Genomic DNA, 25,247 nt, shown 5'->3' with positions numbered 1-25,247 from the left:
AAGCTATTTTTCAATTAACCATTTGTCGGTGCGCAGCAAAAATGCACAGGATGATAATTATTATGTGAGCAAAGCCTACTGTAGATGGTGGCTCTGGAGTTTTGTGGGGGGAAAAAATGACAATGAAAACAGCTTCATGAGTTTGCATGGCATCGCAGTTTAAAAATGATTGAAGTAAACACTGGTAGCATATTTAAATCTTTGAGGATGGATGTGATTCTTATCTTGATACATTTACACCATCACAAAACTAGGTTAGATCAGCTCTCTCCTACACAGTGCAACCAGTAGTTATTTATTGTGAGTGAACTTCCATCTACACTTGTCCACTTTTGAACTTTCCCTGACCCCTGTTCACAAATCATTTTTCCTGTAAACATTGTGGGTTTTGGTCATGACAGTAATATGTTGAAAATCATGAGGTACTCCACCTTCCTCCTCACAACTCCCACAACCTTTCTTTGGGAGTCTCAGCATTGTGAAATTTCCTAGATGTGTGTGTTAGCTGCTACCGATCAGAATGACAAAAAATGTGGAAACTGTTATTCACGTAAGCCACACAGCTGTGGATATATGTTGTTGTGCAATGGGTGAGAACATGATTGTGGTTCTGTAACTCACTGTTGTGTTTCACCTTTTAATACACGATTACCATTTGCCCATCATAGACTTTCTGATCAACTAAAGAACAAGCCCCAGGGGCTACATCTCAACATATGTGATCTTTGACATTCGGAATAATCGTACAGGATGTTTGCTATTTACATGCATCACTCACGCTTAACCTAGTAAACGGCTGTCATCCACATCAATGTTTCTTTTGAAATGACATAAGAGCATCTCTAAATGTCCTGAGACTGTCCTGCTCTAATGATGAACGGAATAAAAATAGAAAGCAGTGGAAGAAATCCTCATCTATGTGTCTTAAAGTGAGCATTAAAAGCCAATAAGCGGTTCCTTAAGACCTTTAACCCATCCTGAGGGTATTCTCTTTGTTTTTTGCCCCAGATCAGAAAAAAATGAGGGAGTGACTACTTTGCTTGGTTAGTCACCAGGGAGCTGCAGCAGCATGATTAAACAAGCATGCACTAATCACTAATGGAGCTGCACTGCAGGATTGAATCAGGACGTCAAAATAATATTAGAACGAGTGAAGGCGGATGATGATGCCACAGGCACAAGTCACGTTATTTTTAATTACACAATTACACAGCAGCAAATTCATGTTACTTCAAATTAATTTCCATAAAATCAGGTGGTCACATAACATCCAAAATTGGTCCTGGAAGCTACAGTGAAATATTGAACAGTCTTGATTAATTTGAAACGTTTTATCATTGAAAATATCTGAAATGTTCAATAGGCTTTGAATACAGTGGCTACAGAAAGTATCCAGACTTTCAAATGGTGTCGTAGATTTTTTGAAATTGCTATTATGCCCATTAACCTACATGCAACAAAGTGAGAATTTGTTTTTGTGTTCGTGGTCACATTAGAAAGTGGATACCAGACCCACGCCCGTCGGTGTTCTGACAAAAACGTAGAAAATTATGTTCCGAACATGAAGGCCTTCCATGTTCAGGTGGGGCTCAGGTAGTTTTCTCTAAATTGTGGCCTTAGCAGCTCTCTAGATCTGTATCCTCTTTGTTTAAATGATCCCTGAGATGTGTATGTAAAGTATATCTGAGGCAAATTGAATTGGCATTGTAGATATAGTTCACAAAGGCCTAAACCTGTGCGTATAGGATTTGGCCGTCTGTGCCACCGCAGGTGGCCTTGGTTAGGGAGTTGACCTAGAACCCAACGGTCACTCTAACAGAGTTTCAGATGTCTGAGATTAGAGAAGCTGCTGTAAGGACACAGCACTAAACCTATAAGGACTTTATGGTCAAGTGGCTAGACCTTGAGGAAATCCTTGAGAAAGGATCTTGAAGAAAACCTGCTCCAGAGTGTACACAAGTGAAAGTGGGGTAATGGTTCACCAATCAACACAACAATGATCCAAAGCAAACAGCCAAAACAACACCAGAGTGGCTTTGGTATAAGTGTCCGATAGCCCAGTGCGGCTTGTAAAGTTACCCGAGAAGACTTGGAGGTTGTTATTGATGCCAAAGGAGATTCTACAATGTACTGAACTAAGAGTACAAATACGTTTGTATATGAGAGATAAAATTAAAAAAAATCAGAAAGCCTCTGAAAACAAGTTTTTACTTGATCGTCACAAGTCATTGAGAAAATGTTAACTATATTAATTTTGATGAACAGTAATAACAATGAACTTGAAGACTAACTGTTAACTCTTTTTCATTCAATCAGTGCTCTGGGAGGCTCCTCTGCACTTCATATCCCAGCATTCCCCAGTGGAGGATGCCTAATTGACTACGTCCCTCAGGTGTGCCAGTTACTCACCAGCAAGGTAAAAGAGTTTGTTGTAGCTCACACACAGTGTTGTTCAATATGCTCTGTATGTTGTGTATGTCACTGTCTTCCCCACAAACAAATCAATCCTCCATAAGCATTATTTCACATTCATTTGCAACATTTCATATCTTGGTATTTTGATTAAGAGCAATATTCTTTACCCTCCATGTGAGTGTGTGACAGGTATGTGAATTATTTATTGCATATTTGTAAGTGTTGGTGCAGGAGGGCATGTGCCCACTGAGGGATGTCGTTTCTTAAGCAGTGTGCGGTAATGTGTGTTTGTGCACCCAAGCATGTGTATCTGGCCTGTGCCGTCGTGGGCGTACTGGCCAACCTCCATAGGCTGTCTGAGCGCTCCCTGGTCTCCGCAGGTTGACAGGTAGATATGCGGTGTAGACACATTGTAATGCCACTTCCCTCGGGAGAATTGCCCATCCCCCGCATACTCCCATACACACACACGCAGATACCCACCATCTCTCCCTATTCACCTGGACTCTGACCAACATACTCTGAATGTCTGGAACACTCGTGTCCCTGACTGACCTCCATGTCGCTAATTGTTTAAGTCCACCAGTGTCAGAGCTGCTCCCTCCACCTCCCTGAAAGAGCCACAGCTTGTGTTTGGAAAGGCATGTTGAAAAGCAGAATCAATAGCAGATACAGGCACCATGACACAGAGGAGAAGGAGTGTTTGCTTATCATGTCACCACCAGAGAGCGAGTGCAAATGCAAGACATCTACAACCCACATCGCTCCTGCATTGATTTCAAGGTGGGCCACTGGCTCCTTTCAGCAGGTGTAATCAGTACTATGCAATATGCTGTAGCAGTGAATCATCACAATTAAACATCTCTAGTGTATCAGTGCAGCTGAAAGTGAGAAGCACTTTTTATTTGAGATTGATAGAAAAAGTGTAGGGCTGGACGATAAGGAAAAAAAATCAAATCACGAAAATTGTTTTCATATCAGTCGATAATGATATATATAGCGATATAAATCACATAACCTGCCACTGTAACGACTGAATTTCCCCGGTGTGTGGATTAAAAAAGTTTTATTTTATCTTATCTTATCTTGAATCAGCACCACTGCACAGAGGCGCATTATTCTGCTGGTCAACAAGTGACTGTGCTCCTCTAATGTTTTCTAATCATCACACGTTGAGCTGATCTTTATAAAAACCTGCTAAATTCATATTTATGTTTCTGGTAAACAGGGCGTCGCTTCTTCTGTAACAATGAAGTTACAACACTGTGCTGCATCATAATCTGCGGGAAGAACGTCTGTCTGCAGGATTGTGTGTGTGTCCGCTCGTCTCTTCCCCTCTTCACATGTATTTAGTTATTAATCGATGATGTCAGATCATGACTCTGGATTTTATTGCCCAGCCCTAATGTTTGCTGCCTTTTATTAATGCACTTTCCTGACAGTATCGCTCATTGAATCATTTAAATGGCAGCCGATTCAGAGGCCTGGATATGAGCTTATTGGTTATCTTGTTACTCAAGTTACATTCTGCTAATGAAGTAAACATAAACTGTATATAAAGATAGACGACACGTCTCCACTTCCTGTGATAAGAGCTAGATAAAATGACAAAAACCATCTTTGAGAAAAAAACTTTGTATGTGTACATTGACTATTTAGTTTGATCCATGTCCCAGCCATTAACATTATTTATCAATTGTTGTTGCCTCATATTTATCAAGCAGAAACGCACTAAAACAAAAAGTGTCACTTGAAAGCATGAAGTATTAATTCAGTGTCTCTAGAAATTATCCAGTAGCAGACACGTGGCAAATTTCTGTAACCTGAGCTTTGCCAGAGTAAGCAGAGGTACAGAAGCTGTAAGAGTAATAAAAGACATGGAGTGTTATTCAGCTTCTGCACATCTGATGTTGCATAAGGGATTTGTCAATCGAAGCCAAAGAGCGGTAACGAAAAGAGTCACCATTCTAACATTCCTGGCAAACACGTATGCATGTGCAAGGAAAGGCTGTTCAGTGGTTTTTTATGTTCTTTTAACACCATCAGTTATTTCCTCCCACTTATTCCAGATGTTATGATTGTATTGACAGAACTATACTTTCACAAACCTCAGCTGTGATTACTCAAAAAATTACTCATGGTTATCAGCCTCAGAAGCTGCATGTGATACGTACATGTGTCATTAATTCGCTCAAGAATCAATCAATCTGACTTCATTGTTATACTTTCTTAGCTTGCTTGTAATATTTTCTCAGTCAAAAATTAAACTGTTGCTAACAGTTTTCTTTTACCAAACCCACCCTTGCAAATTTAGATAACACTGCAATGCCTAGAACAAACATGCCTTTTTGGAATGGGCTGTTTTCTTGGCCTGTGGTAATGCTGGTTGCAGATATCTTTCTCAAACTGCAACCAGATTTTATATTCAGTGTTTTTCATTTAAAAAAACTTTGTATTGCATGCCAGCTATTTCAGAGCCAAGTTCATGACTTTTCGAAATAAAATATTTTTTAAATTCAACTCAATATAAAGCATGGCAGCAACAAAATGAACATTGTGCTTTTAATTTGAAGACAAATGAGAAGAGTGATTAGTGAATATTGCTGCCATGTTGGAGATTTGGGACACCCGTGGATGGCTGCATCAGTCAGATATGGTAAAATGAAATTAATCCATATATCAAAATGATCTGGTGACGATTTTGACCCAGTCGTTGACCACTACTGTAGTTCATTCGAAGATGTATTCAGATCTGTACACAAACCACTCTGTTTATTCAAATGTTACTAATATCGTGTGTCTAAATTGTGTTAGACACTGTTGAACTGTTCTCAAAATATGCATTCCACAGTCTGACAGACCCCTTACCTTTTCTATCATCATGTGTAGAATAGTTAAAACTTGTAAGCTTGTCACAAATCCACATGTTACTTTCCCACTGTCAGACAGAGATTTATGATATAGGATTCATAATTGTAAATGAAAATTTGTCACCATGGTCTCAATCCCCTTCTTTTAAATGAAATTCTTTTATCTATTATTCTTTTATCCATTATGATTTTTCTCTAACTGTTTGCTTTTATATACCCTGTCTGTTAAGCTCATCACATCCCCAAAACCATTGATTTTTTGAATGAATTCATAGTGATCAAATCAGCCACTCTCTATATTCTGAAAGCTGGGGATGGTGTAAATGTCTATGTGACAGTGTGAGAAGAGATTTCTTAATCACACAGCAGGAAGCACTTTCAGAGTTGTTGCATCACAGTCCCCACAGACACATGCACAAACACAATAAACGGATGCATGGGCGAGGGAGTCATGGGTGTGGGCAGGTTGGAATACCTGCAGAGCAAGATCACCTGTCTTGCATCAATCCAGCCTCCAGGCAGCCAATGGAAGGACTTTGCTTCAAGTCACAGTGACAGCGTGGGCGGAAAATCCTCTCCCAGTATGGGTGTGAAAGTTCACTGATCCATAGCTCCCTCGAAACACGAGCACACACTGTCAGTGGAACTAAATAAAAGGCTTATTGAATATGTGGCCTTGTAGCTTTATAGAAAAGCTAAATTGTCGCCTCCACTGTCCCATGAAAAGCATAACTCAGCAGGAGGCTGAATCACAATGTGCGGCCATCTCTGCAGAGATTAGACCCATCATACACTTTTTCTTTCCCTCAAAACACTGTCATTCATACATGGTTAATGAGTAATCACCACCATGTAGTAACCCAATACTGCCTGCAGTTATGTCTATATATCCAGTCCTCATGCGAACTGGTATTATACTAGATGTTTCTGACTGCTTAGAGCAGGGATTAATATATTCTATTACAGCAATAAAGTACTATGTAATGCATTATAGAGTCGCTGTCAACAATATAACATTGCAGTTTAACTCTTGCTGCAGACTGTCAAACTGCTTTACTTTCTAAAAGTTAACCCTTTGTTCCAATTATGGCTGTTAATAAATAATAATTGTAATAATCACCCCACTCATTACAAACTAAAAGGCTTTGCGCATTTTGCCTACAGGTTCTTAATATTTGGTAATCTGCCTCTAGTACACTATGGGAAACCCTGGCTTATACAGTATATCATACTGTATTATAAAAACCTCAATGGGAAACATCATCATATTATATTATTGTGAGCTTGGGAGTTGATTAAAAACATCAGATCAAAACTTCCTTTTTAATAAGAGTCATGCCAAATCATTATTGTATTTATTCAGATTCAGTTTTCAATATTTACTTGACATCAGCTTTATTTTAGTGGAAGCCTAAAATATCTTCAGAGGTCCTGATATCAATCTTCTCCCACTAGGGGCCTATCTTACATCCAACATAAAGTGATCGCAAAGCATGACACAAGTGTCTTTGGTTGTTTCAGGTTGTTGTAATTTTCCTGCTCATTTTATTTAAATAACAAATGCACTTGAACGCATCTGAACACCCATGGGTGTGTTGGTCTTAAACCGAGGTGTGGTCAGGTGCATTGTTTAGGAATTGCTTTCTTGAGGCAGCAGAGAGCGATTGTGTGATTGACAAACTAAAAACTGGTCCTGTTTCGAAGTCATTGGCAAAGTATTTCTCTGTTATTTTAAGGGCACATTATCATGATAGTAAAATGTGTGTATGTATGCAAGTGCACAACCATTACTCACACAGATTTCCTCTGCAGACAAGTGTTCAGTCCAGCAAGGTGTCACTGCACCTGGCTGTATGAATGAGTGATGGGGCTCCGGTTTATTGCATGTTCCACCAGAAACACACCTATGGTTCATTCAAAGATTAAACAGAACCTTTCTGAAACATGCACCCGGTGCAGAAACCCTTTTTTTCCTGCCGTTGAAGTAGTAAAGGATTTGGACTTGGTGCTTTAGACAATGAGCTTAGATCTTTAAAACAGAGCCCATGATGGCCTCACAGTTACAATCCTTAGACAAACCGTTGATCCTGGCCTGCAGAGAGCTCATGAACCAAAAGTCAACCAGAGGTTCCATCATAGCCATTACTGTATTGATAATAATAGGCTACAGTGCAAACAGTGTTATCTTCCACTGATATCTGTCATTGTAACGTTTAGCACCATCCAAAACGAAGCTCCCTCCCTCAATGGCCTTAATGCTCCAAACTGATAAAAAGAGAGAGGAGAAAACTGGACATTAGAGCTATTTATCCATGTATTATCCATGCCGCTTTTCATTTGAGGGTCGTTTGAGCCAATCCCAGTTGACATTGGGTGAGGGGCATGGTACACCCTGGACAGTTCACTAGTGTATCGCCAACATACCGAAACGAAAGAACCATTCACTCTCGCGTTCAGACAATTTTGAGTCTCCAATCAACCTTCATGTCTGTGGAGAATGGGAGGAAGCTGACACACCTGCAGAAAACCCACTGGACACCAGGACACTCCACAACGAAAGTCCCCAGTCGATTCAAACCAGGAACCTTCTTCCACATTACTGCCTATTGGTTTCATCAATCATATAGACTGGATATCTACTTTTAAGAAACAGAATTCTGCGTTGTACAGTAAGAGCTTCAGTGACATTTGAGCTAATAATCATTAATCACGCATCGACAGACGCTAAAGACATGGCGGGGAGGAATTTTTAATATGTATCAACCTGTTTGAATTCACACTCCTATATTAGTCTTCTCGTTCAATGTTCTATTGCATCACAGCAAGAATTCCAGAGGGGGACTTTCTGTGTGGTGAAATGTTATGATACCATCACAGATAAGGAGCAGTTGCTTTGGGTGTAGACAATACAAAAATGATGATATAGCCAAACACTGTATCACTACATCCATGTTTTTTTTTTCCATAGGAAAACAGATTTGCAAGATAAAAAGGTGGTAGTTAGTGAATGAATTTTAATTTTTGATGAAGTATCCCTTTAAGTAGGAAAAAAACGCCAGGTTCCACTCAAAAATATGGAGCAAAATGTAGGAGAATGTTGTAAAATGAACACAGTACCCTGAGCAGACAGTCTTTTCTCATTGCATTTGACAGACTCTATGGTAGAGCTTTTAACACCAGCTTATTTGGCTGTCAAGTGGTAAGCTAAAGACTTTGTACTTCTGTGACATTTAAATTCGCCCCGCACAAAGACTGCATGTAATACTGCTTTTGTTACTCTGAGCCATCTGGTTTTAAAGTGAAAGCAACCATTAAAACATTCACCTCTGTCAATGCTCTCTCCCTGCCAAGGCATTGTTTACATTCTGGGTAGGTTCAGTCAGAAAGCCTCTCTGCTGGCATCACACAGTGACTGAGACAGACTGATACTGAGTTCAGGGCAACAAAGACCCTGAAACCCTGAGGATGGGTGAAAATAATACACACCATATTCTAACCATCAATCTCTCTTCCTATGTTTTCAGAAACTTGTAAATATCTTTTAAAAAATCAGTTGCAGCTTTGATTTAAAGGTTAACTAGCTGCCAAAAAAATTGCCAGAATTCATTGAATCTATGGCGGTAGCAGGGTGCATGCACACAAATGAACATAGCCCTCTTCTGAGTGACAGGTACGCAGACTTAAGAGTGAAAGATAAGTTTTTACATGAGACAGATTATCACGAAACTCAGTGAAAGGATATAGAAAAGTTGGGGAAGAACTCAAAAATAGTCAGTATCTAGTGAATTTAAATGTGGTTTCATGAGGATACTGTCGGATCTTAGCTGTGGTGTGTGCCGACCTCCATTCTAGTTTCACTTTATTTCTACAATAGTAAAATGTTGCTTATCTGGAACCAACCTGATTATTCATCATCACACTCCAATAATTTAGTTCAAATAAATGGATCTGCAATAAATGATCCAGTCACATCTCTGGTGAGCTGTTGTCGGACATCTACTGTGGCTCCTCACAATGTCTTGTACGTGTTTGTGGCTGCAGCTCACATCTTTCTTCTGGTATGGTTTTAGTGTAAAACTCACTTATGTGATATGTTTTTGTTGGATCTGGTTTGTGGTAGAAAAATCTGTTACACATTTGCAGACATGCTGTAAAATATAATGTGCGGTGTTGGCAGCATAATAAACACTTGCCTGTATTTCAACGCACTCTGTGAACCCATTGTACATTGTGAACTGCAGCATAGACCTTTGGTACACATGTATATACAATGCATACTTGGATTTGGGTGTGCGACTGCTAGGATTTGAATATATAATGGCCAGATATAAAATGTCTTTTAGAATTATTTTGACTTTAACAAACTTTAACTTTGACTTAGTTTTAGATATAACCTATACCTCATTGACCCCTCTTTCCCTGAGATAAAAGAGCTCTAATTTTTCTACATTGTGTGCACCCACCCTTCCTCTTTGCTCTCTATAGGTGCAGTATGTCATCCAAGGCTATCACAAGAGGAGAGAGTACATCGCTGCCTTCCTCAGCCACTTTGGAATGTGAGTGAACCATCGAAGGCCACGCTCTCCTCCGAAATAATCATAACACAAAATCTCTTTGGTTGCCTGCAGGTAAACAGTCCATGTGGAGAGGAAAAGAGGCGGAACAGATTAACCGCAATGCTTCAGTTTTTGAATTTATCTGCATTGATATGGAGAGATAGCTGTTAATAGAGATTAGCCAATAAGTCATCTGGACCTCAAACACACACAAAAAGTATGGCTGTATGGGTTTTGTGTGGGGAAACATCCAACCTTTGTGCTTTAGAAAGAAACTAGTCAGACTGCGTGGCAAATAGAGGGTTAGAGTCTTGGCCCAGATATCTGCTGCCGACACTGGACCCAAGATATTATCCGTTCCTTCCTCCTAAGGCTAATCCGACGTCAACATGTTACAAAATAGGTGTCAAATGAGACCAAATGACAGAAATTGGTATGTGTGTGTTGCAGGGGGGTGGTGGAGTACGATGCAGAGGGATTCACAAAACTCACCCTGCTACTCATGTGGAAAGACTTTTGCTTCCTAGTTCACGGTAGGAAAAGTCACAATCACACTTGATTCTGATTGATCTGGATAACATCTGACGAAGTTACCTAACCATCCACGTTTCCTTCTTTGTCTATACGTTTCTCTCTCTCTCTCTCTCCCTCCCTCCCTCCCTCCCTCCCTCCCTCCCTCCCTCCCTCTCTCTGTTCCTCTGCTCTTCATAGTTGATCTTCCGCTGTACTTCCCCAGGGACCAGCCCACCCTCACCTTCCAGTCCGTGTACCACTTCACCAGCAGCGGTCAGCTGTATTCTCAGGTGCAGAAGTCGTATCCCTACAGCCCACGCTGGGATGGCAACGAGATGGCCAAGAGAGCAAAGTAAGTAGAATCTGATACAATAAAATAAAAATTGCATTTTGGAAGTTGTACCATTTAATCTGTGTAAACTTGTAAGTTAAAAAAAACACTTTCTTCATATATATATATATGACATATTTCTGATTAAATATGGTGGTCTCCTTCCTCAAAAGTAAACACGACAGAAGGTCTTAAAATGCTCTGCTCTTAATATATTCCTCCTCTTCCTTATGAAAGTATTTATAATGAAGGCATATTTACCATGCATGTATCATTTACCAGAATGAATATATAGATACAGAATGACACAATGGGACCTTATTGTGTGGACTATGCAGCACACGAACCATGTGTATTCACAGATTTGATTCCACCCTCAGTACACATTAACTGCCCTGACCCCACAAGAGTAAAGCTAGGCGTTGTCTGAGGAGTGAGCACTGTTCCTTCTCATGGCACAAGTGACTATAGTAGGCAACACATCATCTGTTTCACTCACATACTTCTTTTTCATCTATTTACTTACCTACTAATCTTTACTACACTTAAATGTCTTTCTGTTGGTGCCTGGATGTGACTACTAGTTTGGCTTTGTAAAGGTTGTTTAAAGCATAGACAACTAAAAATGTATAAATAATGTTTTCTAACAATATTAGCTGTTTCTAGACATCAATACATTTTTACTTACGAAGCAGCCGGAGATTGTTCGGGTCAGACGTGTTCACAACAACAGCACAACATCCGGAACATTCTGGTGATGGGTTGCACCTGTAGGCAGGAGATGACGTATAACTTCTGCTGGAGAAATCACATTTACACTGGTGTCTGCCTTTATCGCCGAAAGCTGTTGAATCTCGTTGTCTGTCCAAGTTGACATCTTTGTCTGTGTATTGCGCCTCTTTTACACCCTGAGATATTTGAATTGTTCTGGTTTTACCTCATTGCATGTTAGAAACAGCATCAACACACCCACCCACTCAGATTTTCCTGCTGTATGAAAGCTTCACACATACAGCCCCTCTGGAACATTTCTGGAAAATGTCTGGACTTCAGTGCATGTCTGAAAGCAGGTATTGTGACTTTACAGGAAACTTGTCAGGTTAAATCAGTGTATATCACACTGTGTTCTGACTGGAGCACACTAACACACAAACCTAAATACGTACAGTATGTTTGTGTTGAGTCTTGTTTTCACCCTGGAGAGGTACACACAGAATCTCATGTACATTTGTAGTTTAACAAGTACAAGACGTTCTGACTTTCATCTGCGCTGTAATACACTCTGGGAGCGGGACTGACGCCGTGAATTTGTTTGACATTTGGAAGCAGCTGAAACTCAGTTGTTGTCACATTTTCATTTACTCATCCACCTCCATCCCCCCTCTCTCTCTCTGTCTCCCACCCAGAGCGTACTTCAAGAGCTTCATCCCGCAATTCCAAGAGGGAGCCTTTGCCAACGGGAAGCTGTAGTGCTCTCTCTCTCAAGCTAAATGACCTGCCTGGAGAGTTGCCTGAGGGAGTGTGTGTGTGAGTGTGCGTCCGTACATGCAGTTGAGCACATGAGTGTGCACAGACTTCACAGTACAGTGTTCCACATAGTTCAGCCTTGAGTTATTGCCTCTTAGTCACTAACTTCACTTTTTAATTGTACCTGTAGAGAGAAGCCACTTTGCTGTCTAGTCGTCCCAGCACCAAACTCTTTCTCATGATTGTGGATCACTATCACTGGCACAGTCAAGGGCCTTGATTTTGAAAAGATTCTCCATTGTATGACCGGAACTTAATTTATCCTCAGCTGTACATGTTGTTTTATTGTGTTGTGCCAATGACACCCAGCTTCAAGCTGTCAAACCACTGGGGTTTGGGCTCACAACACTCCATACAGTGGTGCCGCAGTGTGAACACTTTTTTTTTTATACATTAGGTAAAACAATTTGTTAATGATTTATGTTAGAATGATGTGTGATTTGACAGCTTAAAGCCTTGTCTAGTCTTCAACCGAGATGGCAGCAGCACTGTGTTTTGTCAAAATGTCTATCCAGTAAAGAAGTACGTCTCCTTTGACAGTGTGTCTGCTTTTGTATTTGTTTTGGTCATTGCATTAACAGGAAATCACTTTTTTTTTTTAAATAATATAAATATTCTGTTCATGGCATATCATACATTTGGGGATTAAAAGATAAAGATGATCTCTAAAAAATCTTCTGGAATAAACTAGAAACAGAAACAAATTGAGAAAAAAACAGGCAATGACCATAGAATGTATATAAAGATGTCTCCCACTACCCAGATATGAACGCTGCCATCTTGCGCCGAATACGTCATTTTGAGCCACAGTCCAAGCAGTAGTGATTGAGGAGTGGAGGAAGAAAGATCCCTCCAATACGCACCATCGTCTATTCTTGAGTCAGTGTCATCTATCAATCTGTCCATTTTTAATGTATCAAATAACTAACTTAACCAAACGTGCCAGAAAAATCAACACTTGAACAAACATCAGTGATCAGAGCAACCTGAAATGACATATACCATCATGTTTGATGTCTACTTTAACTTTTTGGTTTGGCCCATTCATCACCTGAGAACCATGAATGTTTGTCTTTGAGAGACAGATATTTCGGTGGATGAGTGAAAATTTTGACCTACTGGTGGCAAATGATGAAAAGTCACGAAATCACCAAAGTCATGAGGTTTTATTCTCTGGGGACCGGGAATGTCTGTTAAAAATTGAATGGCAATGCATGCAATAGTTGACGTGGTATTTCAGTCTGAATCAGAGCGAGGGAAAGACCAACAGACGCTGCTATCCACAAGTCAGCAAGCTACTGTGGCTGAAAAAAAGAGAGGTGTTAAGAGGAAAAGACTGCTGAGTAAAATGAAAATAAAAATTCAGAGTTTATTTTAATGCCATCTTACAATTACATATAAAGCTTAAAATATGCACTATATTTTATGCACTGATGCATTTATAAACCATAGAGATCCTGTCAATTGGTAATAGACTGTGATGTGTGATGTGTAATGTGGTGCCACAGCACAGAGAGGGTGTGTGTGTGCGTGTGCGCACATGCATGGATGTGCACATGCATGTGCTTGAGTGTGGCAGTTTGTGTGTGTGCTTGCTTGTTTTCATCATTAAATATGAGGGTCATAGTTAGGGGTCCTTCCTGGCCTCAGGCGCAGCCCTTTGCTATATTTATTGTTGGTAAAGCAGCAACTGTCAAGTCTAATTGAGAACTATAGGGTGAATGTATCTGGGGCATTTAATAGCATCAAGGCTCTTAATAAAATAATTAAAAAGCAAGATTCTTTTTGTCTTTTTCACTGCCCCGCTCCATGTTTCTTGCTCTAACCTTTCCCGACCTGCTTTCAAAACATCTTGGTTGTCAGCCACGGGACGAGCTGCTCTCATTTTGGAGAGCTGCAGGGTTGTTGGAGAGGGAAGGAGTTCAAAGTAGGGGTAGCGGGATGATGGGTAGCATCTTTAACAAGCATGAGCAAAGAATAGTTTAACTTGACAGTCTAGATGTCGCGACTCTGCACCCAAAAGGTACCGGACGATTTTCAAACGGTAGCGGATCTTGACATGGATTGAGCCACTTTGTGAATCTAAACTCGCTACATCTAAATTAACGTTGGTTGAAACACAAAAGAGAAATTGAATCATTTGCTTAAAGTGAAGCCTAAATGATTCCACTCAAAGCACCCCATGACATTGCAATGTGAGAAGTTTGCCAATTTGTGCTGTAAACGTATTCACTCCTGAACTTTTCCTCCGTCCTTAACGTTGACCCAAGTTGACATAAGCCCTTTAAGTAACTTGTGAACAATTCTTTCCAAAGTGGCTTAAACTCAGTCACAGTCGCTATGTTCAAGTCACATTTTCGTTAACCTCCTCCCTCCAAGGTGTCTGCACCCAAACGTGGCTCACCTTTACACGCTTTTAAGCAACTTAACACGGATTTATCCGGCGTAATGATCCCGTGAAGGTGCTGCTAAAGGTACCTTTTGAAGATGAATTTCTCAGCCCCCTGAATCACAGTGCAGAGGTCTGCCAACCCTCCGAGCTAATACTGCAAATCCACTAATCCAGCCGTCTTTAGGAGATCTCAACGGCAGTCGGATGGAATAATTAAAGGCTGGAATAATTAGCTCGGAATCTGTGGACGGGGGATGATTAAATTGATGAGGGAGGAGAGGGGTTTTTTCGTGGTCAGGCTGAGTTCACGCTTTGTTGGACCAGGACTCGATTTGAGGGACGATTAAAGATGGTCATTTTCCCTCGGAGGATGAACGGACGATTGAGTTGTTTTTTAGATTAATCTTTTTCACTCTCCAGAATTGCTTGAGGTGAGACCTCCGTCTCCACCCTCGACATGCTGGTAGTGGAACAGCTGACCTAACACAAGCTGTACAAAGCAATGATTGTATGGGTGTGATGCTGGCAGGAGCCTGACATGCTCCACAAGCAGGTGTCCTTAGCTCAAGGGAGCTGGCAAACATGAATCTCAGCATTAGATTAACATTAACTTCTGTGGTGACAACCCTATAAGCAGTGTGCTTGGAGGCAGTAAGGACCTGCCAGCCCCGAGAACTGACAAGTGTGTGAAACAGGATCACTTAAAGCTGAGCAACGAGCACCTTCCCGCTTGGGCAATAACCCCGGAGTTAACATTCGGCATCACTCACCCAGCTGAAGTCAGGGCAAGTCGCCAGAAAGTTTTTGAAGAGTAGGGAAAGTGTGTCGAAAGTGGACGAAGCTGCAGGCGCCGGTGCAGAGAGTGTGCATAGGAAGACGAGGACGGGAAAGTGATTGAAAATCCTGAATCATCACCTTGTGAACTGTCATGGCAAACAGCAGAGAGGGTGAGGTAATCAGCGGGGAAACAAGGAGCATCCAAAAAAAGGCCTGAATATGTCAGAGAGCAGTAACAGCTGCATCATCCAAGATTGTTTATTCTCCTGTCGCCGGGTCCGAATCGCCTGTCAGCGTCGCCGGATTCTTTTTTTATTTTTCATACACACGCCTTTTTGATTTCTCATCTTCTCCCAGAAAAAGACAAAAGACAGAAAGTTAGCCGAGCGAATGAGGAAGGATTGGCTACAAACATAAACTCTGACTGTGGGGTACTTTCTGGGTTTTTTCTGTAAGTACAAATTCAGAGTGACATATGGTGAGTTTTCTGTCCCCCTCCCACTACCATCATCATCTTCCCCGTGTTGGAGGCATGGGGCTGAAGAGGAGTGTGTATGTGTGTCTGAAGGGTGGATTTCAGAGGCTGTGCAGCATTTGCGACGCGGCGTAGGGTTGTTGATGCGAGCCATGTTGAGGATGATGGAGCTGAGAGGCTTAACTAATTTTGGAAAGAGAGAGCAGGAGGAGGAGGAGAGCGGAGGGGGGATTTGAGGCCTTTTGTTACCGGCTGTTTGATCTGGGAATATGAAAAAAAAAAAATGGCCCAGAGATGTCGTTGAAATGAGAGAATTACTTCTCGGGTCCCTCACTCTTCTTTTTTTTTTTTTTTTTAACAAACTCGAGTAACGCGGGAATTCTAATACAGTCCCAAGTCAAAGCGGCAGATACCCCCCCTCCTCTTGCTTATACAGATAATAACTGGATCTTGCTAAACCCTGATTGTTAATTGCTAATTACTCCTCGTACACTCCGCAGCCAGGAGAGAGCGTAGCTAAGCTGATCAGATGAGTCTTTGCTCCGGATCTTGTCGGTTTCTCCCCGTTTTGTCTCTCGTGTTGTCGAGGCGTTCTGGATGAGCTCGTGTTTGTTGGCTTTTGACGAGATAAAGACAGATTTGTTGTCGAGGAGTGGGGGGGTGGAGGGTGTCCCTCCCCTCTTCGTTTCCCCCTGGGTGTGATCATAGATACTTGATTTAAACCTTTCACGGGTTCAAACCAAAACACATCCCGCAGGTGTTTTGTTTTTCTGGCCTTGGTTCAGTCTTGTGCAATTGTCGTAAAAACAGATGAGACTTGATTTGCTTTAAAAATACTCAAACTGGCACCGTCTGTTTGCCAAGGAGAAGAGGATTCAAATATTTAATGGATTTAAAGGTAACGTTTGGCAGCTACCACTCATTTAAAAAGCATTATCTCACAATCACTTCAGGGTTTTTAGTCGAGCAGCATTGAGACCAGTCTTATGAATTTTTGCAGTGTTTACTCACTTCTCTACTCCTTTTGTTGTGTGTGTGTGTGATCTTTTACTCCTCCGCGGCCTCTCCTCTTGCTTCTCACCCCCATCAGATTCCTCCCTCTATTTTTTTCTCCCCTCCCCTCCCTCCCTCCCTCCACCAGCTACCTGAGGAGCTGTCAGTCTGGATTGCCGCGTTGTCGGTTCAGCCTGTCAGGCTGAGAGACGCGTTCTGATCAGCCGCAGACACTGATAGACCTGTCAGGTGAGATGACAGCCCAGAGTGAAGACATGCGCAGACAGGTACATGTAATGTGACAAGACTCTTTTCATCCCTCCACCACAACCACCACCTCTCCCTTCACTTTGTCCACCACCCCCCCACCCAATCCAAAAAATAAATATCCATGCGTTGGAAGTTGGAGGAGTGCACGAGGGATGAGCATGTTTCCTGACGAGTTGAGGGAAACTTTTCTTTTGAAGCTGAGTGGATGTGAGGCGGCCGCGTGATGAAGTACGGCCTGGGCATCGGCTGAAATGTTAATTCTGCACAAGGTCTACGTTAAATGAATTCTATCTTCTAATTCCATTTTGAAAAATAGACACTATGTATGCAGCTGAACATAATCTACTTTGATATAGAGACTTTACCACTCGCAGTGTTTGAACTCCAAATTGTGCCTCACTGTGAGGAATCACAGATTTCTATTCAGATCATTACCTCATAAACTTAAGCTGTAATTATTAAGGAAGCATGTGAGGTACATCTGATTTGTGCTCGATTGTTTCATTCTAAGGCCTGGTGCACAGTAGAGGGTTTTCCACTCTCAACCAATTTTAAAAATTTCAGATTTAACTTTTGAAACCACACACGTGCCACATGAAGGAAACAATTTCACATTAGCGATTCCAGAGACTTGTTATCTCACAGAAACATGATTCTTCTTCTTCTGTCTGGTAGGCAAACAACTTTTAGGTGCATTACTGCCCACATAAGTGATGACAACATCTAGAATGTATATTTTAAAGTCTGCTTCGCGTAAATTACAATGTGAAAACAAAACTAAGCAGATTAAATGTAAACAATATAACAAAGATATGAACTTTTGGATCAGACCTTGGGTCGGACTTTCATGTGTGATTTAGAGTAAAAGTCACTGAACCCCTTTAAAAGAACATTTATAAATAAAACTAAATAAATGATATTTGTTACTGTCAAAAGTAAACTTGCAGCTACATTGACTGTGTGCTTACTGTGTTGATTTTGCACTTCAGATATTCTCATATTGCATTTACACATTACGTGAGTCCACACCAGCTGAGACAAGTTTTATTGTTGATACTGAATTTGATATTATCAGGAAGTTATTTAGAACTTTGAATTCGACAAATGTAATTATTTTATGATGGATGTATGAATAGTTTGCGTGACACAATCCTGAAAACAGGACAGCTGCTCTTTGTCATCCTTTTTTCCAGAAAGATTATGTTTTGCTTGCATGATGCATTTCGCCAAATTGAGTTTAATCAAATGAAAAACCGAAAAACAAACACATCTGAGCCAGGTAGAGCCAGGTAATCCAGCATAGATGTACTGTGTGCATTGTGTGCAATGTGCACTTGGAGGTGACAGTACATGCTGTATATACATATATACAGTCTATGAATACAATCTGTAACAGTGGTTTGGAAAGTCCTGGTTCCACTAACAGATGAATCATATCATAGGTAAGATCATATTGATGTTGCATGAAAAAAGCATTAAAGAAAGTTTAGCAAACTATCCAACTTTATTTAACAAAATTAAAGCCAAAACACACCTCTTGTCCTGTCGGTGTCACATTGGTAAACCACTGTGATCAGATATAAAGCTAGATAAGATTATCAGTCTGAATCCAAGCACTGAATGGTGGTGGTACAGTCTGTGGTGTGCCCTGCTCTCCGTGCAGCAGCCTCTCTCTTTAAGTGCATCCACACATCAGTGCTCAGTGACAGCTCCACCACATCAGCTCTCACCCGCATCACAACATCTGCGCATCTGTAAACACATGTTGACCTCTGTCTGCTCCTTTTGGCCCCAGCGGGTCATGTCCAGAAGGACTATGGGTAAAAATACAAAAAAAGAGTTACATGAACCCGCATCGATGCAACGAATGAGGTAGGAGCAAAGGGTGAGTGAGGGTGGGGGGAGGGAGATGAGGGGGGGGGGGGGGCTACAGCAGTGGTGGTAGTAGGAGGGTGGGGGATGGCTCGTGCCAAGTGACACAAACCCCCCTTGGCAGCCTAATTAAATTTTCCACTTTTCCACACTCACATTAAGCCTCCATCGAGCCGGAAGGAATGGACGCACCGGAGGAGTCGACCCCAGGAAGAAGATGGCCCAGCACCCCCGCCTCCTCCCCTCCCATTCTTCCACGCAATTCCACATCTCTGTTTGATTATTGACCGATTTCACACAAGACGTCTCCACTGATGACTTCACTCACTTCAACATAATTCATGAACCGTTTGTTTTGTGGAGATTTTAAGGTGTAAAGAGAGGCACCGTATGTTTCACTGTGTATCTTGATTGACAGGTGTCTCTGTGTATCAGTCATTCAGCGACGGCCGCTGCTTACTCGCTTCAGCTCAGCCCAGGCTCCACCCTGCTGCTGAAATTCTCTTTTTTTTTTTTTTGCTCCAAACAACCTGACAAGATGCCAGCAAGCTTCAAAACATCCCATCACAAACCCAATGGTAATGTCACTGACTCTATGGCCACGTTTCTTTCTGCAGTCTTTGTCCACCGCAACACAGACAAACAAAAAGGTTGGTCGACTCTGCCTCCACTTGGCCGACAAAGCAGGCCTGGAAATATGTCGTGTCCCACGACACATAGAAGTCTTCATTAAAATGAGTCCACACATAAATTCAGTTCGGTTTAAAATGACAAATAGATTCCATTACTCAAAGGTTGTGTTAAAAAAAAAGGTTTATATATACATTTATACTGAACTTTTGTCTTCTTTTCATATATTTTTGACCTTTTTCATTATTATTTTTATTAAAGAGCTCAGCTGTGATGATGAAAAACGTAAAAGTCAGATAAATAAAATGTAAAATTCCTACAGACTATTTCATCTCATTTCCATAGATTATGAAATAAATTGATTCACTCCAACTTTAGGAATAACTTTATTTCAATCAAATGTTCTAGCCATACTAGCGGTGTGCTGTCATGGCAGCTTTGTACAATTTATCATCTTGCAGAAAATGTTTCACAGACATGGCCCCCAGAGGAAGACGCTCATGATTTTGATGATCCTCTGACTTCTAACATTTGAGTTTTTTTATTGACATGTTTTGACATCTATATGGATTTCAATGATGTTTGTTACAGATGATTTTAAACGTTACAGGTTCACAGAGAGAGTTACTAGTGACATACAGACCTATCCGGGAACCAACAGTGACATGAATTAAAGCCATCAAGAGAGTGAGACTCTATAAAAGCTCATGGAAACATCTGATGTAATGTTGCATGTAGATACTAGTTTTCTGCAGAAGCTATTATAGATTACAGACTAAATGGGATCTATTACAGAACCACAGCCTGTAATTTGATGATGGTTAAAAAGCTGAAAGGTTGAGCTGAATTACTGAGAAGCACAGTAAATATTTAATTATCCTCCTCTTCTTGTACTTTGAGTTTAGACGACCTGGTTTTGTTTGTCATTGTGCTAGAAGTAGGTAGAGTTTATTGATTTTTCCTCCTTTATCATATTATTTATTCACATGCACTCTTTGAGTTTATTAATACATTTTGATTGATTGATGACTTAATCTAAAGTAAAGTAATCATGAATATTTAAACAAACTATATTTTGCCACCCCTTTTTCTACATTGAAGCTGTTCCAGGTCAAATTTGATCTGTTTCTATTGAAACAGATTCTTGGTTCTATTGTGACCCAAAGAAAACTATGGTTTTATGAAATCTTTAAACAGTGAAAAAATTTTTTTTTATGAAGTAGTGACTTTAGTGAGTTCAAGGGGAACCTTGACTCCACAATGAGAGCCTCATGCGTTCTTACCACATTTGCCTGGTTTCATCTCAGACACGTTCACAACCACACAGACATATCTGGAGCGTTCAGGTGAAGCGTGGTGCAGCAGGATGGGACAGGATGTACCATATAGATTCTGCTTCACAAATCACATGTTTTTGTTTACAGCACATCGACTCCGACCTTAATCACCACAAACTCTCTTGTCATCTTTATCTGTGTCTTCTACGTGAATGGCACTGCTTTTTTTTATCCTTACATATTTGTTTTTTCATTTTTGCATCTGTCACAGAAAAGACAATAACACACCCACTCGCTCACAGTGACTCCTACAGAGGATCTCTCTCTGCTGTAGTTTTGGCTGATTCGGACATTCTCTGGAAGGAGAAATTCCGGATAGAGTCCAGACATTTGCATTCTCACTTACAGCCTCTCGAGAGAATGTCAGCAAAAATGGAGTTCAGGACATGTCTGAAAGAAGCTTAAAGGGATAGTTCACCGAAAAATGAAAATTCACTCATTAACTACTCACCACTATGCCGATGGAGGGGTGGGTTAAGTGTTTGAGTCAACAAAATATTTCTGGAGTTTCAGGGGTAAACAGTGTTGCAGCAGAATCCAATAAAATTGAATGGTGAGTCCTTCTTCAGATGTAATTAAACAAAAACATAACATGCCTCCATGCTGCTTGTGTGGTGTCATCCGAGTATCCGAGCCCTGACATTTATTATCAACTCGAAACAGCATCATTTATATCATGTTTTAAGCCTAAATGTTCGCTGACATCTTCCTACCTGGTGCATTCACAGACCCTCATCGTGTGGCTATAGACGTCAGCTTAGCCACTTCCTGTGGACTGTGGCAACAAAGTTTACCTCTGAAACTCCAAAGCAAAAACACTTCTGAACTTGCAGTAAACACTTTTACCACTTCCTGGGAAAAAATCTTTTGGTGCACAGGAAGTGATGTGTTTGTGTTTCCTGACTTCCAGAAGAAACGGGTAGTTAGTTAGATGTCTTAACATGAAAAGAAGCCATGAAACTCAAGCATCATCGACAATAACACAAAGGAAAGATGATGTCACTGTGCCACCCACGTTTTTACTCTGACAGGTTCTGGGAAGTGAAGAAATGAAAAGAAAAAAAAACAACCTCACTTATTAAGTCTGTAAGATTTCAAGGTGGTTTTCGCTTTAAATGTCTCATTTGCTCAGCTCAGATAATTATCTGTAGAGAGGAGGGTGATGGTTTTTCAGCAGAGGTCAAACACGGACTTGGTTCCTCAACCAAAACCCATTAACATTCCAAGCTGTACAGCCCTCAGCCTGCTCTCAGACCAGCATACTCATAAATTATACTGACAACCTTGTTGACGGAGTGAGATAAACTTGTCCATTGTGTGTTCACCGTGGCTGCACAGAGCTGCATCTCTCAAAAACACTTTTTGATTTGACTGTTTTGGACCAGCGATGAGGAAAACAACACACAAAAGGACCAAAACAAAATAATTTGTGGCGCAGATTTTGTCAGGCAGCCAGCATTTTTCTTTTACTCGGTTTCTATTATCGCGTCAGAGACTTTTGTTTTCTTCCACTGAAAACAAGCTGTCCAGTAAAAGTGGAAGGAACACTGGGGTCCTGTTTATTTGCGGTCTGCAGGTGGTTGTGTTGGTCGCTCCGTGCCTGCTCAGAAGTCCCCCGACCGCTCGCACGTTTTTTTTCTCTTCTCTCAGTCCCTGTTATTTGTTCACTTCTTCCACCACATGCTCCAACGTTTCCCCTTCTCTCTCCGCTGTTTTCGAGCAGTGTTCCATTCTTCTTTGTCTCGAGCTACAGCGTGTCGGTGACGCACTTCCTTCCATTGTATCAGGAACTGATGCTTTTCATGCTTGTAAAGCTACAGGTTTTTATGTGCCCTTGGCCGTTATACTCTGTGAATTTCAGAATTAAGTATTTCAGTTGATTTCAGACTAGAGCACCTCGCTTCACTATTACCTCCTGTGAAATAACATATTTTAGATTTGCTGGCTCGTGCACAGTGACGTGAAAACCAGTTGTATAGCTGAAGCTGAATCAGGTGAGGTCATTTGGTTTAATGCGGCAGCGGCAAACAAGCAAGAAAACATTTGGTTGCTATGTGATGCCATTTAATAAGATGCTTCCACCCTCTAATTCCCGTCTCACAACAATTTCAGTGCTTCCCTTCTTTTAATTTGAGGTCCAGCAAACAATTCAAGTCAAGCATTTGATTTAGACTCGGATAGTTGAGATGCATTTCTTTAAAAAGAGATCCAGTTTCATATCCAGAAGCGTTCATGTGTGGGCAGGTTTCAGGTTACAACACTGGAGCCCTGCAGGAAAGTAAACGATTGCCACCTTGTCTTTTAACCCTGTTGACTGATATTTAAATCAGGAGAACCTCTTAACATAATCAATACCCAGCAACAGGACATTTTTAGCATCCAGCTAAGTAATTAGCATAAGAAAACCTTCTCTTCTCCTTTCAGGAAAATAAATCTATCTCCTCTAGTTTTATGCTTTTAGGAAAAGAAGGCTACAGTCCTTTGGAAATATGCAAATCCTCTTTCTTGAGGTTAGTGACAACCTCTCTTAGCTTAGCATAAAGACTGGATACAAGAAGAAATGGCCAGTCTGGCTCGGTTTAAAGTTAGGATTGGTAATTTGTTTCTGAACCACTTTTTATCTTATTTGTTTGAATCCTATCAACGTCACGGTGGCCATCAATAAAGAAAGTCCTTTGGGAATAAAATAAAAAAGCCAGTGTCTGTGGCCCTTGCTGGGATAAATATGGCTGAAGCAGAGGGGATGGTCATAAGTTGTTCGTCATTGGAGGGGGCGGGATGTGTCGGTTCTATCTTTTTAAGGTGTAGCCTGCTCTTGCTAGCTTTTCCAGGATTTCCAACCCTAGCTTTAAAGGGGCCAGATGTTGTTCCAACACGTCTATGGCTAGCTAGCGTAATAATAAATAAAACCAATAAGCAGCAACATCAGAGCTAAAATCCTGACTATGGAGCTTTTTAAGTTTGATTAAATCATGTCAGTGATGTGACAGGATTTGATGTGGGATGGGAAACTGTTCCTCAGCCTTGGAGCAGCAACAGAAAAGCTCGGTCACCTTTGGCTGAAAGGATTTGTTGTGAGAATCTATATTACCTTGGACATAACAAGGAATCAGATGCTCAGTGATATTGTGAGCTTTTGCCTTAAAATCAGTCCATTAAGTATTTGTTCTGGCCATCCATTTTCATTTCTTAAATTTCAACAAACTTCAAGATAAGATAACCCTTTTGAGATCATCACTCAACCTTTGGACCAGTGATGCTCTTCAGCTGATGAATTGTTCTTCCTCTGACCTGAACCTGTTTTCAGATAAAACTGGTATCTGAGCAGAGAGAGTAGTATATTCAGTAATATGAGTCAAAAGCTGATGTTTGAATGAATTTGTGATTTGGATGTGTACACTGTGTTCCACGTAAAATTGGTTTTCTTTCCTTTGTATCTACCTCTATAAATGGCTACATGCTCTGTTTGTCTCCCTTGCTCTAACGCCATTGGTCTTAATCTTATCACACACCTCGACATTAGGACTTCAGTGTTAGTCTGAGGTTGTAGCTCAGTGGGTAAAGGTCGAGTTGGGACTCGCCCTCAAGTTGGAGATCCTTTGTTTATCTCGCCCCAGGTGAACTTCCTGGTTCACAGCCTACACTCTCATTCTCACCTCGCACAGAAGTTCTCCTCCTCCTCCTCCTCCTCCTCTCTTCAGTGTGCACCTGCAAACACACACACATACACACACATGTAATCACCTCCTTTCTCATTCTATTGTTTACTTCACACTAAAACTCACTCAGTCCTCCACATACTTAAACATGTTTCACCATTTGTACCCTGATTATTAAAACACTGCTCATTATTGATTATATCTCGTCAGTACTGCTTTAAGTGAGAATGCAAATGTTCAATTAAGTTGTGGGCGCATTGATGATGTTTCGAACACGCAACGGATGCAAAACTGAAGTAAAGTAAAACGTATGTTTGATTCAGAGCTCAACCCTTCCCTCTAAAATGTAATCAAAAGCTGAGATGGCCCACACAGCTCCCTCCAGAGCCACAGGAGACCTTATACAACTCTTTCTCCAGTCTGAGTGGTGCTCCTCGGCACCAGTAAAACCATCTTCTTGTGTAACATTGTTGGAGTGGCCCTTTAATTAGGTGGCATCCAAATACAGACAGTCTTGGATCACATAAGCCCACCACTGTTTTGTAGATTCATCCATTTCCTGTAGCAAATTGGATCTGACATTCATTTTAAAGCCACAGAAGAAGGTTGATATGACATAAATGCATATGT

General features: G+C 41.0%; 1 protein-coding gene across 2 annotated transcripts in view; it reads left to right on the top strand.

The window, feature by feature from the left end:
- The window catches only part of babam2 (BRISC and BRCA1 A complex member 2), a 75,166-nt gene extending 62,417 nt beyond the window's left edge, over positions 1–12,749 (top strand). For both annotated transcript variants that reach the window (XM_020084536.2, XM_069536428.1), the window contains exons 8-12: positions 2,317–2,416; positions 9,771–9,841; positions 10,292–10,374; positions 10,553–10,706; positions 12,092–12,749. In XM_020084536.2, the coding sequence (XP_019940095.2) occupies positions 2,317–2,416; positions 9,771–9,841; positions 10,292–10,374; positions 10,553–10,706; positions 12,092–12,155 (472 nt within the window). In that variant the 3' untranslated portion in view covers positions 12,156–12,749. The remainder of the gene's footprint in view (positions 1–2,316; positions 2,417–9,770; positions 9,842–10,291; positions 10,375–10,552; positions 10,707–12,091) is intronic.
- The last annotated feature ends 12,498 nt before the right edge of the window (positions 12,750–25,247 follow it).

This window comes from Paralichthys olivaceus, chromosome 12 (genome assembly GCF_024713975.1).
Source record: "Paralichthys olivaceus isolate ysfri-2021 chromosome 12, ASM2471397v2, whole genome shotgun sequence".
Taxonomy (NCBI): Eukaryota; Metazoa; Chordata; class Actinopteri; order Pleuronectiformes; family Paralichthyidae; genus Paralichthys; species Paralichthys olivaceus.
Note: the sequence above shows the minus strand (reverse complement) of the source record. Positions and strands in the feature narration are given on the sequence as shown.